This window comes from Melopsittacus undulatus, chromosome Z (genome assembly GCF_012275295.1).
Source record: "Melopsittacus undulatus isolate bMelUnd1 chromosome Z, bMelUnd1.mat.Z, whole genome shotgun sequence".
Taxonomy (NCBI): domain Eukaryota; kingdom Metazoa; phylum Chordata; class Aves; order Psittaciformes; family Psittaculidae; genus Melopsittacus; species Melopsittacus undulatus.
Window position 1 is genome coordinate 18,610,292 of NC_047557.1, and position 14,583 is coordinate 18,624,874.

A 14,583-nucleotide genomic window follows, 5' to 3' on the forward strand; every position below is an offset into this window, starting at 1 on the left:
CAGGTATATCTGAGACACTGTTGGTGCACGGGTGTAGCTCTGCACTGTAGCAAGCCACAAAGGTTCCAGGAGATTCTCAATGACAAAGGTCAAAAAAATGGATTTTCTTATCTCTGAAAGCTGCATGACAACGTTCCTCTCTGCAAACCTGCATTCAGAATAAAGGCTGCTACCAACAGAACCACTAATACACCAAGGTTCTTGGTAAGACTACACATTAAAGTAGCCATCAGACAGACCCCTTCCTGTTTAGTTTGTGAGACGATGTATCACATAACCAGTGCTTTGAGATTTTTGTGACATTACAAGATATTCAAAGGATTTACAAGTGTACGGAATAGGAGCAGTATTTTGGTAACAGAGGTGACACTTTTGAACCACATACCATTGTGTACAAATACCACTGCCCTTCAATTATATGAGCCTGGGTAAAGCTAGAAGATGCTCTTGTTTGGAGAAGACTTCAGAGCAAGTGCCCATTGCTAGGCTGAGTAACAGAATATATGAGTTCTGATGGTGTGGAGTCCTTGTCTTCTGCACAGAGGTCATCAATAGTTATTTCTGTGACTGAACCCACCCAGACCTATAAAAGCCCAAAAAATAAAATAAAATAATAATAGTAATAAACAAAATGCATTAGAAAATAAAATCAGAGGGGGGAGGGAAAAAAGTCCTCAAATAAAACAGTAAGTATTTCTGCTGTGCAACATTAGCAGCTATGATGTGCTTTCTCCTGACTCTCTCCTCATGGATTGGAACAGTTAATGTGGCAAAAGTTTTCAAAATGCAAGACCATGAAATAACACAAGCAAGCACATCCTGCACCAGTGTGAGTTTTACATAGCTTCAGTATGAGTGCTCTATTTGTCAGGCACTATCCAAAACTCTTACAAAATAACAGAATTCTATTATGACAACTGAGTCAAAGGAGCAACTTTCCAACACATACACATGAATATTAGTGTTATGTCCTTCACAGCAGGCAACACATTCAATATGCTCTACTTTCACCAAGCAGAAAAGAAAAAAACAGCTAGGGACAGCAGAATCTCTAATACAAATGAAAACACTTCTTCTAGCTGCCTTATTTCCTTCTAACAACACATGCTAAAGGCCCTTTCTCAGTGCACCAAGCCAACCTACAGAGGTGCTTAGTCCAGTGGGAGATGCAGAATCAACACCTCCAAAAGCTACTTAGCACTTTGCAAGGTCACGCTTTTTTTTTTTTTTTTTAGTCTAAGATATGCACAAAACTGCAAAAACCCTTCTTTCAAGCAGGGACTGCTGTCTGAGCTTCATCACTATCTTACTGGATAACTCTTGTTGGAAACAATATGCCAACAGCCCTTTTCACTTCATCTTTGCTGGGTTTTAGCTGGAATCACAGAGAAAGTACTAACAATACACATTGATCTCAACATAAAATGAAACCGCTGAACATTCATTCCATCAATGCTAATGCTTTCTACGCTGAGTTTGTATCACAGTGTACATCTCAAGAGCCTGAGCTTTTAAAAATCTCAGCTGGAGCTTCAAAAACATACATTTGCATCATCCCTTCCTGTCTTCAGAGGGGTCTCAGGACACTTGAAAAGTATCTGATAGCAACATCACACCAAATGGTTGAAGAGGAAGTGTGATCTTGTAAAAGGGCATTTTACCACTGCTCTAAAAAACCAAAAATGAGCAATCACAGATTTTTTCTTGAGTATTAACTTTACTTTTTAATAAAAACCATGGAATAAAAACTTTCAAAGCCACTGGGATTTTGCCACAACACTTTAACAGAGAAAAGGTTTCAGACCTACAGTGTCACAAAATATGTGCCATGGAAAAAGAGACATTAAAATAAAATGATACATGCTTTCTGGTTAGAAAAAGAGCTTGAAAAAAAATTGTATTACAATTTATAATAGAAGTCTTGCAAACAGGAAATAGTTATTTCCTCCTTTAACATGTATTTCTCTGTAATGTAATTATAACTACTGACTGAAGCCTCATAAAAGATGCTACCTATGAGCACAAAGGATGATAACTAATAGGAAAGGCTGGACTTACTGAGTGGCACCAAATAAGCAAACAGTGTCACTGGTTGTGTACTGAGACCCTTTAACTCGTCTTATAGAACTTGATTTAGATTATTCTGAATAGAAAATAAAAGGTCCAGGTATAGGATATGCAAAAAACATTAGAAAGGAATATGCAAACGTGTTATTTATTACAAGTGATTCACTGAGTTTTTGAAATATTTTCACATCCTAAAGGAAAAAAATAGCTTTTTTTTCTAGAAGGACAGTGTTATTTCTATATTTCCAGCACACTAACACACAATGCTTTTTAAACCACTGTATATGCCTCGCAACATGATCGTTGAGAACTGAAAGGAGATTCAAGAGCTGAAAAGGCCCTATAGGAAGTGGACATGCAGAATACTGCAATTGCTGTACAAGTGTCTTATTTTCCACATCTGGGATCAAGTCCTCCTTTAAAAGCACCATGAAAACTGCATCCAAACTTACAGGATGTACCATTTCACTAATTCTGCATGTTCCACAGCCATGGTCAAAAAAACCCAGAAGTCATGACGCTGCTCAGTGGAAAATAATTCATTCTGTTCTACTTAGAGCATTCAGCTCATCAGTATCTTCTTCCATGCTATTCATCCTGCCAGACACTCTATATTCACGACCATTTAATACGCTGGTGAGTGAAATTAAGAAAAAACAACAAAAAGTGTTTCAATTTGTTGATTTTTTTAAAACCTAATTCTAGGAAAATACAGCCCTCTTGTGGCAAAGGGAGGATACAGTCATTTCACAGCATCCCTACCCATATATTTAAATACATAAATGCAACAAATAATGCTAGACAGTGATTTTCTTAAAAAGATCCTATCTCCTTTCCCTTCCCACCCCAGTAAAAAGAAAGAAATCACCACAGAATCTGTGGAAATTTTAGGAAAAGAAATTATTCTTAAAATGCTCTATGGTTCTACATAAATATATCCCTTAGGCACTTATATTCTAATGGAAAGGCTTAAAAAACTTCATTTTCAGTTCTTAGAGAAAAACAAGAAAAAATTCCCAAAATGGTTCATTGTTTGTCCTCCTGCACTTCTTCCTATGGTGTTCATAACCTTCGTAACAACAGACAAGGTTGTTTGAATGGATGTTACAGATGCCTCATAAATGAGATTTCTCAACAGCAGACGCCATACACTAACCATATTTCATACACAACTGTAGTTCTTTCTAACTCTTTATATTGGGACCTGCAAAATTTCTGAGGTGCTAAACTTCAGTCGACCAAATGGTCCTACTGGACCTCACGTAAACCTTCGCACATTTTGTACAGCCTGTCAGAAGATATAAAAGAGCTACCGCCCTTCTTAAAAGCAACAACACCAACATTTGCCACTAGCAATGTCCTGGAAGAGCACAGGCTGTTTGGGTGACAGCTAGTACCACCAGCTCAGGAATGCAGGAATGCCTAGCTCATCTAAATATTTAGCAGGACCAAGAGAAATCCATTTTTCTCCATCTACTTGGGATGTGCAAGTTTGCTTGGAAGAAGGATTATCTCAGTGTATGCCTCCCAGTATACAATCAATTGCCAGCTTGTTACAATCTGCCATGAATCCAATATTTATGCATATATTAGTACTCACTCATGCAAAAAATAAAGGTTATTTCTGCAATAGTTTATGCATGACCAGCAAAACCACAGGCACAAAGGCGCATCCCAATTCTTGGTATGCAAACTGCATCCCCAGCAGAGAGGGCTAACTTTGGCTAGGTTAAGACCTCTGTTACCACTGTTCCTGGGAAGCGCAGACTTAGATATTTTTAGAAAAATCCATATGCTGCACTGCAGAGCACTGCAAGGCCTCAATTCTGTTAATAGACTGCAGTTCAATGCCAGCAATGCACCAGAAGGTGGTAGACACAGAAAAATTTCTGACTGGCCATATATCCCTCTTGTCTGTCAACAAACACTACAGCATGCTGTGCTGATGTCTGTAGAGTAATACTGTAAATACTTTAAATAAGGTTTTTACTTGGTACGACCAAAATGCTTGTCAAGTGATTCTGCCCTTCAGCCAGCACTCTCTGCTCAGGGCAGGGTATCTTGTGTATAGAGCCCTGCAGATCATCACAGATCACCTACCTTTGCTGTGAAGCTACACAATGCTATCACTACCACTGTTCAAAATATTATGTCTTTCCTCATGTGAAAGCCTAAATACACAAAAGAGGTTATAATCACCTTTGATTGAGAGTAACCCATTCTCCCTTTGCCACACACAACTATGTATTAAATTAAATATATGTTTTAGTATCACCACTGTGCGAAACTGTATCATACAGCACTGGGGACAATACATGTGGATGCAGGCGCAGCGTACCTGCTTAGTTTCTTTAAATTTATTCCTAAATATCTTTGCCTTGATGCCGCCCAGCTGGTTTACTGTGACCACATGTTTATTATATATCATTTTTAATCTACTTTTCAAATCATCTAACTTGTTTTTACTCATCAGATCTCAGATCGGAATCCTTTACACACAGGTGCTTTTAGTTTACATGGCCAGTAGTCCATAATAAATTGGTTCTGGTTATCCGGTTCCTGAGTGCTATTGTATAACACAAACAAATAACAGTCCTATAAATAAATCAATAAATAAACCCAACCAAAGCACAGAAACTGAAGTGACAGAAATTACTTTTTTTGAAGATGACTGAATGATTACAAAGCCAGTTCTGGTTATTAATAAGGAGGCAAAGGTAGCATCAGTCAACAATTTTAGAATTTCTTCAGGAATTTGGGGGGCGTGGAGCAGAGTTAGAAACAGTCTTTTTTTAGCTCACATTATTAACACAGTAACAGCTTCAGTGTCTGCATAATATTTTGATGATTTCTAACACCCCAGATTTTCACAGATTGAATGTATTATCCTTATCAGGATTTTTTAAAGAAGGAAGCATTCCTATTTTGTAACACAAATACCCCACATGTAGGCAAATTCTCTAATGAAGCGCAGTGAGAAATGCTGCTCTCATCTGTTCATCCTGCCCCACTGGAGATCCGGGAGAAGAGCAGGCAGCAGAATGCACTTCACAGGTCTGACCTTCGGTACACTTAATGGCAAGAGGCAGAGTCTGAAGGCTCTGCAAAGACAACAGTGAGATGTTTTGCACCATCACTAATTATTCTTAAAACTTCATCATCATTAATCTTGGCACTTTTCAAAGGTACACTGTTCTTCAACAGCCCTCAAGAGCCCTAGCAAACAACACCAAAACAACAGCATTGATCCAGGTGCAAGCCATTCCTACTCCACAAGCCCTAACTCAGTCCCAAGAGACTTCATGTATCTTTTAGATTAAATGAAAGCTCAGTCAGCCTCCTAGATAAACTTGACTTATTCTTCATGATGACCAGAATCTCCACAAATACACACTACCCGTGTACTGCCTTCCTTCATTAAGAGTAATTTATTCAAATTCCAGAACCACCACTTATTATATTGACTATGCCACCATATACAAACCTAATACTGTGCTAATGAAGGTGAATTAGATGGTATCAGGCTCAATATAATTTTAACATTTCAAATTTTGACAAACATACCCGAAGAATTCTGTTAACTCTTATAACAGGAGCTTCATCATTTACTGCAGTAACTGTTACAAAACCGTTTTGGGCAAGCTTTGTTTCCATAATTCTGTGTTATTCACTATCACAGTAAAATTGTCCATCAGTTCTTCACTGTCATCATGAACATAGTAGATTAATTCTTGTTCCACCTGGAAAAATATACAACCTGAAAAATTAAAGGTACTAAACCATCATCTGTCCATTCTTTTTAACCAGAATATCTTAACTCGCCAGTCTCGGCATTTCCCCTTCCTCCTCAAGGGAAAATGGAAAATCCAATCCCCCTATACTTACCACAATGTTTTCCTGGAACCTATAAACAGAACATAGCATTAAATGGTGACTTAGGGTTTTGCTTCTTAGAGCTAAAAGACTGAAAATTAGCTTTTCATGCATATACTGGCTCTCTTTGAGTGGAACCATGACCTGAAGTTTCTTTTCCCCACTTTCCTCCTTGTTCAATCCACACACCATTTTCTCTTTTCAAAATGTACCCGCAATCTGTCTTAGGTTTCCAGAGTATCAGCTCTGCCTGAGTATGAGTGGCCATGAGTACACTGTAATTTACAGCCACTGTGTGACCAGTGGCAGCTTATCCCAGCAAATACATCCTCCCTCCCCACCCCAAATGACCAGCTAACAACTGCAGAAAGATCTTTGATGCAAGGCCAGAATAAAGCTCCACCTCATGTATTTCACCACCTCCCACCAAATCATCCCACAGCTTGTAGCAATACAAGATTTCATTGTGTCTACAGCAGAGCAGATCTAAACACATTACCTGTTTTCTGGTGAATGTAGTTAACTTTATTCCAGGAACACGAGAGTTTTCGACATACCCATGTTTTGGCTGCTCAATTAAAACAAATTCACAGCTAAGTCCAACAAAGTGTCTACTAGAAATTTTTAGATAGTCTTCCACCAGGGCTTTAGAGCCCCCTTCAGTCACAGTGAAGTTCTGTACTTCCAGTGGAATCGTTCTTGGGATGATGTCTACTGAGACCTCTATTCCACTCACTGTTTGGACACCATTAGTCACATCCAGAGAAAAACGGTCATCCAGTTGGTCAGGAACTGTCTGCACATACTGAACTTTGCCCTCATCAACATCTTGCTGTGTGAAGCTCAAAACTGGTCTTTGGTCAGCACTGAGATAACTTTCTTCTGAGGAAAACTTCCGAATGTATCCATGCACTGGAAACTGTGTTACTGTGAACACAATCTCAGATGGAGAACTGTCTTCATGAACAACCTTAAATTTAAAAACACACTCCAAAATTACTTAAACAGAAACAGGAGAAATTCTGTAATTCTCTTCTGACTTTTTTTACTCTCAACCCTGGCATTGTCCTTCTAATTAACCGGTATTCCTTATTTGGATTAAATGGTTCTTAATACAATACCTGTGTTAAATAAAGATTGCATTGGAGTGTTTTGGAAAGGAACTGTTAATCAACAGCTCCCAGAATCCCCGCCTGAAAGAGGGATTTCAGATACACAGTAATGTGTTGCCAGAGCCCCCTTGCGGTGGTTACAGAAAGGCTACACACAACGTGCAGAAAGGTATCAACCAAAGGGAAACGACGTCATCAGGTTTGTGACTGGATATTTTCAAAGTTTTGGATGCAATCCTCAGAGAGTATTAATTGGGCTAGTTCCAAAAGGAATGAAACAAAACCCCAGAGGTTTATATTGGACATTAGGAAATTTTTTTTTCACTGAGAGGGTGACCAGGAATTGGAACAGGCAGCCCAGAGAAGGAGTGGAATCACTGCTCCTGGAAGTGTTCAAAAAACATGTAGTTGAGACTCTTAGTGAAATGGTTTAGTGATGGACTTGGCAGTCCCGGGGTAACAGCTGGAACTGATGGTCTTAAAGGTCTTTTCCTATCTGGTTGATTCTATGATTCCTTGGCATTTCACATTAGCTCAACTAAGAATGATACAGGAAGTAACAATTGTCACAACAAAAACAAATATATAGGTGCAGTACCTTCAAATCTTAACCTTCTCAAGCACTAATACATAATGGAGTCAAAGACTATTTCTTTAACGAGACTCTTTCTTTAACATAACCAATTTTCCATTCTAGAAACAGAAGATTGCTAGTGTCAGTCCCTTACAGAATTAAAGCGTTCGGAATGCAGTCATGTTAGTGCAAACTAAAAGGAGTTGAAGAAGAGACTGCAATAGCTGAGAAAGCAGTGAAGAAAACCTGCTACAAGACTGGAGAAATGAGCAACACAGTTAACTTACTTGAAGTTTTCCTTTACTGATTTTAACTGGTTTTCCTTCTTCAACCAAGAGATGGTTTTTGTTCACAACTGTTGGTGGCCACTTATGACTTTCCAAATATATGCGAACATGCAGTCCAGCATCCAGATGGACATCTCTAGCATGCACCGTAAAGTTAAATGCATCAATAAAATTGCTGCTGTCATCATGCCTGTAGGTCACATACCCCTTTATCAGATCAAGTTGAGAAAAGGTATCCATTAACAGATTATTTACGTATATTCTTCCATATTTTGGGAAAGAGAATATCTCATATATGAGTTCATGATTGTTTCTTATATCTTGGTTTGTAATAGCACTTAGGTTAGCTGTTGTAACAGCTTCCTCTTTCCCTTTTTGAACCAACAAGCCTGTATTATTTGCCAACTTAACATAAGGATCAGTGGCACTAACTTCTAGAAGCAAAGAGGTGTAGTGTTTGCCATCTGTCACAAAGAGCACAAAACGCCCAAAATCCGCACCACGGTGTATAAACAGGACTTGCTTTTGCTCCAGGTCCACTTGTCTAAATTGGTAGAGTCTGTATGAAGTATCATTTGTTAGCACCAACTCTCCATTGGAAATGCCACGTCTAGTATATAGCAACTGTCCATCATCAAAATCAGAATCAGGATCATGATAGCAAAGATCTGACAAAGTCAGTAATCGCTGCCCATTTCTCACTATGTTAAATATCTTATCAATTACACGTACTGGTTTCTCATCATTCTTCAGCTGGACAGAAATGTTGAATCTAATTTCTACTGACAAAGGTTCTACTTCAGGATCCAAGTTTGTCCAGTTTCCTGACTCTTCACTGGAACTGAAAGCTCTGACAAGAAATTCATCAAACACTGTCTCTGAATCGTCATGCACGTACATAAGATGCTTATTAGTTATATCTTTGTTAGTGAAAGTGGTGAGATTGTCATTATTTTCGAATGAGCCTGAAAAATTAATGAGTTTTTAATTTCCCATGTTTAGGAAACTGTACAACTTTATATTGGAAAGTTTTATTATCTGGTGTTTGCACAAACAGCTCTGTGCTTGTTATTAACTCTCCTTCACCTTCAGTAACTCTAAGGCCATTGTTAGTCAAAATGATGTTTCTGAAATCTGATTTGATGTAAACTTCAAAGCTGTACACATTTGATTCCAGATACTTTGTAGAAATGAGGAACTGAAATAAATCAATGTTATTTCCATGATATCTGCAGTTTAATTCATATGCCACTTTTTGATCAGTAATATCTTTCTGGCTAAAGACCGAACCTTTTTCCAAAGGCTGGTCATTAAGTAGTATCTGTCCATTCTTTGGTAGGGATAGCAATTTAAAATTAAGCTCATCTTCAGGTATTTCTAGATCCACAATAACAGCAAAAAGATTATCTGAATTCAAGTACTTCTTCTTTGATTTTTCAATTTCTAGAGGAGCATGTTTCAATAAACTGTATCTCAACCATTTCACTTTGACTGGAAACATGTGCTCTTCACTCATTCTGTTTCCTATACTAACTTTGAATTTAAATTGGTCAGTAACATTTCCCAGCTGTATTTCTTTAAAAGTGCTACAGTATCTCACACGGCTGCGCTCAAGAGAGCGTTGAGAAAAAGAGCTGACTCGCTTCCATTCCCCCCGTGAATGCTGCCTTTGGACTTCCCCAAACTGGGGTGGTTCTGTGATCTCGTAGCGGATCTCCAGCTCCTGGAGGTTGGTATTTGTTTCAACTGCAAGATGCCTAGGTGTGATCAGAGCTGTAAAACCTTGGAGTAGTTTTATTCCCAAATTGTTAACAACTCTGTAATCCAATGGAACTGCCATGATGCGTAACACAACAGTGTTGCTCACTTTCTCACCATCACTTGCCCTCAGAACAATCCTTGAGTTCTTGATGCCTCTGTGAACAAAGAAAACAGTGCCTTCTCTTAAGTCCTCATTAGAAAAAGTAGTAATAGCTTTTCCAAGATGCTTTGAATCTTCTAAATACCCTACTTCTGCATTCAGATTTCCAAGCACTGAAAGACTCAGACCAGCAGGATCTGTATCCTTATCTAGAACTTTTATCAGATCAGTAGTCAAACGTTTCTTTGAGTTCTCCAAGAGAAGAAGCAAGTTTCCCTTGGGAAGTATAATTTCAGGTGCATCATTCACTGGAGTGACAGTAATGCTAAACACGTGCTGCTCACTTCCTTGCAAATATGGAGGCACAATCTTCTGCCTGCTGGTAGAAATGGAGAAATTAAAAGAATCATAAGTGCCCTCAGAGCCATCATGGACATAGAGAATCTTCCCTTGCCGTATGTCCTGCAGAGTAAATGTATTTACCTCCTGTGCTGGTTCAACATCCAATTTCAAGTTTCCATGAGAGGGCATTTTTTTAATTTCAAAAAGAATTTGTGATAGATGAATACCTAATTTCTGAAAGTCTAAGTTGACATCAATATGTTTAGATTCAAGTAAAGCTTGTCCACCCTCAAGCACAGTCAAGTTACTAATAAGTAAAAAGTGGCTTTTGTCTTCCTTGCCTGAAAAGACAGAGTTTTCAGAGGAAACGGCAAATGTTGGGGCTGCTTTCACAGTAGGGCTCTTCACAGCCATCTCTAAAGAAAGGTTTGTATTAAAAGCACTCTTTGTTTCACATCCAGCTGAAATGTCCTTTGTTACCAGAACATTCTTAAGCGATTTCTTTTCTGAATTGGTTTTCAGGTCTCGTATGCAACCTTTGAAGGATCCTCCTCTGGCATACTTCCCAGGCACTGAGACTAGCTCTAACTTCATCACTTCTGATCGTGTCCTGTCATCTACACCACCTACAAAGAGAGACCCCTCCAGAAGGGGCAGCTTACTGTAGGGAGGCAATGATTTTTTCACAGTTTCTTCATCCAGTGTCAGCTGCAAATATTCTGCAGTAAATTTCAGTCTGATGTAGTGCCACTGACTATCATTGACTGACTTATGAGAGGAAAGCTGGGTTCTACTTCTAAATTTTCCAACATGGGCTTTAATCAGTCCATTTTCTATTTCCATTGCAATAAAATCTCCCACTTGCCCAGCATGGTAAAGGAGCAAGCCACGTGTGGCTGAGGTTTGCAATGTATACTCCAAGATACCCTCATCATCCACGTTCCACGATGGGAAAGAAATATAGGATCTGGAACTGAAGAAACTAATGGGTTCATCTTCATCTGCAAAGAATTCATCACTGCATCCCACTGAAACTTCATGGACATTTTTAAAGCCAGGAGAAGGTCTCAGAGGCATCAGAATGTCTAGCTGATTGAATGATACATCATCAATACATCCTCGGAAACTAGGTAGTGCTCCAACAAGGTAGGGAACATCAAGTTTACTAGTACCACCTATGTAGAATCCATAATCAATATTTAATTCATAGAAAATTCCAGGCATTTTAGCACTATTTGTATCCTGCTTATCAATTACCAATGTGACATTGTCATGTTCATGATGCAGTTCAACCAGGTGCCAAGCTAAATCATTCAGCTGAGATCTTCGCTGAGAATGCAGTACTCGCTCCCCCATGCCAAAGTTAATTCTCACCTGCAAGAGATAGAATTTTAACCATCAAAATCCAAAATAGTATTTTTCACAATTATATACCAATATGTAGTTAATACATTAATTTTTGTATTTACAAAATGTAATTGAAAAAAAAAATCCACTAAAATTTTCTGTACGTTTACATGCCATGACAAATATGGCTTGAATAATTGCAAAAGAGGGAACAGACTCCTCTGCAATTCTGCTGGGATCAACAACTCCTGAGAACCCAAAGGACAATAACATTTCAAGGTCTTACCTTGCATAAAAACTACTGTTTGAACCATTTTCTATGATGCTAACATCATCAACTCTGAAATTTTGACACTACTGACCTCAGGCTTTGAACACAATGATCTTCATTTTAAGATCTAGAGATCTCAAAAGGCATTTAGAGTCAAATTTTAATAACTGTAAGAAATAAATACCATATTTTGAAATTATCAATTATATTTTGTGAATTTTTTTCCATTTTTAAAAACATATTAGAATTGTTGTATGTAACACCTTAAAACACTAAATACAAGCCACACATGTCCTTTTAGCTACAGTTATAGACCATACCTCCAAGTATCCTGAATGTAGCTCCATTAAACAATAACCCTTTGTCCCAGCTGCAAGAAAAAGCAGTCCATGTGGCTTGCTTGTTCGAAACCGTAACTGTAAGGATATCTGAGAGGATATTTCTACCATGTTCAACTCCACAAAGCTATCACCATAAAATGACACTGAAAGAGAGGAAAACAAACAGAGGACTTAGTCACACACACACTATATTAACTATATTAACCTGCTATATACTTAAATATGAATGAATGAAACTAGATTTCAGACATCAAATTTAGCAATTCAATCGACTGGATAAGAGCACAAAGGCCAAAACAGTATGGACAAAGAATGAATATGGCCCAGTATTCTGCCTCCAACAGTGATGACAGGGAAATCATAAGAACAGTGCAATCACATTTAATACTTTTCTTCAAATACTCTTCTCATTGTTTTTTTTCTTTTGGTGTTTTCCTGAGATTGCCATAGTTGCTCTATTTCATTACTGTCAAAGGATGGCCGAATTCGAGGTCCTCAGGACAGTGAGAGGAGCGTGCAGCAAGCTCACTGCCCTGGACTTCAGCAGAGCAGACTCTGGCCTCTTCAGGAACCTGCTTAGTAACGTTCCATGGGATACAGCCCTACAGGGCAGGGGGGCCCAAGACTGTTGGTTAATTTTCAATGATCACCTGCTACAAGCTAAGGAGTATTGCACTCCAACTAGAAGGAAGTGCAGGAGGAGGGCCAGGATAAGCAGCTGCTGAGGAAAATTTAAAGGAAAAAAGGCTTATAAAAGGTGGAAGAAAGGCGGCCTGGGAAGAACATTGGGATGTTGTCCAGGAAGCTAGAGACCAGGCTAGGAAAGCTAAGGCCCAGTTAGAGTTAAACTTGGCTAGGGATTTTAAGGATAACAGGCAGAGATTCTACAGGTACATAGCGAATAAAAAACAGACTAGGGACAACACAGGCTCTGTCCAGAAGCTATCGGAGCACTGGCTACCCTGGATTTGGAGAAGGCTGAGGTTGTTAATGACTTCTTTGCCTCAGTCTTCACTGGCAAAGGCTCTGACCACACCACCCAAGTCTTGGAAGGCAGACACAGGGACTGTGAGAATGAAGACCTTAGGCACACTGTAGGAGAGGATCTGCTTCGAGATCATCTTAAGAGCTTGAACATACACAAGTCCATGGGACCTGATGAAATTCATCCGCTGGTCCTGAAGAAGCTGTTAGATGAAGTTGCAAAGCCACTGGCCATCATATTTGAAAAATCATGGTAGTCCGGTGAAGCTCCCAAACACTGGAAAAAGGGAAATATAACCCCCATTTTCAAGAAGGAGAAAATGGATGACCCAGGAAATTATAGACCAGTCAGTCTTACCTCTGTGCCTGGCAAGATCGTGGAAAGCGTTTGACACTGTCCCCCACAACATTCTTGTCTCTAAAGTGGAGAGACAACAATTTGATAGGTGGACCACTCAGTGGATAAAGAACTGGCTGGATGGCAACATGGAAAGGTCAATGCGGTCAATGGTTCAATGTCCAGCTGGAGACCAGGAACGAGTGGTGTCCCTCAGGGTTGGTGTTGGGAGTGGTCTTGTTCAACATCTTTGTCGCTGACATGGACAGTGGGATTGAGTGCACCCTCAGCAAGTTTGCCCATGACACCAAGTTGTTTGGTTCTGTTGATAAGTTGGAGGGAAGGAATGCCATCCAGAGGGACCTTGACACACTTGTGAGGTGGGCTGATGCCAACCTTATGAAGTTTAACCATGACAAGTGCAGGGTCCTACACCTGGGTGGGAGCAATCCCAGGTTACAGCTACAGGTTGGGCAGAGAAGAGATTCAGAGCAGCCCTGTGGAGAAGGACTTGGGGGTGGTGGTTGATGAGAAAATGAACATGAGCCAGCTTCAGTGTGCACTTGCAGCCCAGAAAGCCAACCGTGTGCTGGGCTGCATCAAAAGCAGCGTGACCACGAGGTCGAAGGAGGTGATCCTGCCCCTCTACTCTGCTCTCGTGAGACCTCACTTGGAGTATCGTGTGCAGTTCTGGTGTCCTCAACATAAAAAGGACATGGAACTGTTAGAACAAGTCCAGAGGAGGGCCATGAGGATGATCAGGGGACTGGAGCAGCTCCTGTATGAAGACAGGCTGAGAAAGTTGGGGCTGTTCAGCCTGGAGAATAGAAGGCTGCATGGAGACCTCATAGCAGCCTTCCAGTATCTGAAGGGGGCCTATAGGGATGCTGGGGATGGAGTATTCATTAGGGACTGTAGTGACAGGACAAGGGGATAACAGGTTAAATCTTTGACAGGGGAGGTTTAGATTGGATATAAGGAAGAAATTCTTTACTGTTAGGGTGGTGAGGTACTGGAATGGGTTGCCCAAAGAAGTGGTAAATGCTCTATCCCTGGCAGTATTCAAGGTCAGGTTGGACAAAGTCTGGGGTGACATGGTTTAGTGGGAGGTGTCCCTGCCCATGGCAGGGGCATTGCAACTTGATGATCTTAAGATCCTTTCCAAACCAAATCATTCTATGATTCTA

At 39.8% G+C, this 14,583-nt stretch overlaps 1 protein-coding gene across 1 annotated transcript; it reads right to left on the bottom strand.

Moving 5' to 3' along the window:
* Positions 1–434: 434 nt before the first annotated feature.
* LOC101874259 (chondroitin sulfate proteoglycan 4-like) lies at positions 435–13,469 on the bottom strand. The gene is given in 9 exon segments (XM_034072698.1): positions 435–472; positions 475–583; positions 5,632–5,696; positions 5,699–5,807; positions 6,440–6,910; positions 7,914–8,897; positions 8,899–11,490; positions 12,055–12,218; positions 13,418–13,469. Coding segments are annotated over 9 exon segments (4,584 nt in total).
* Positions 13,470–14,583: the final 1,114 nt, after the last annotated feature.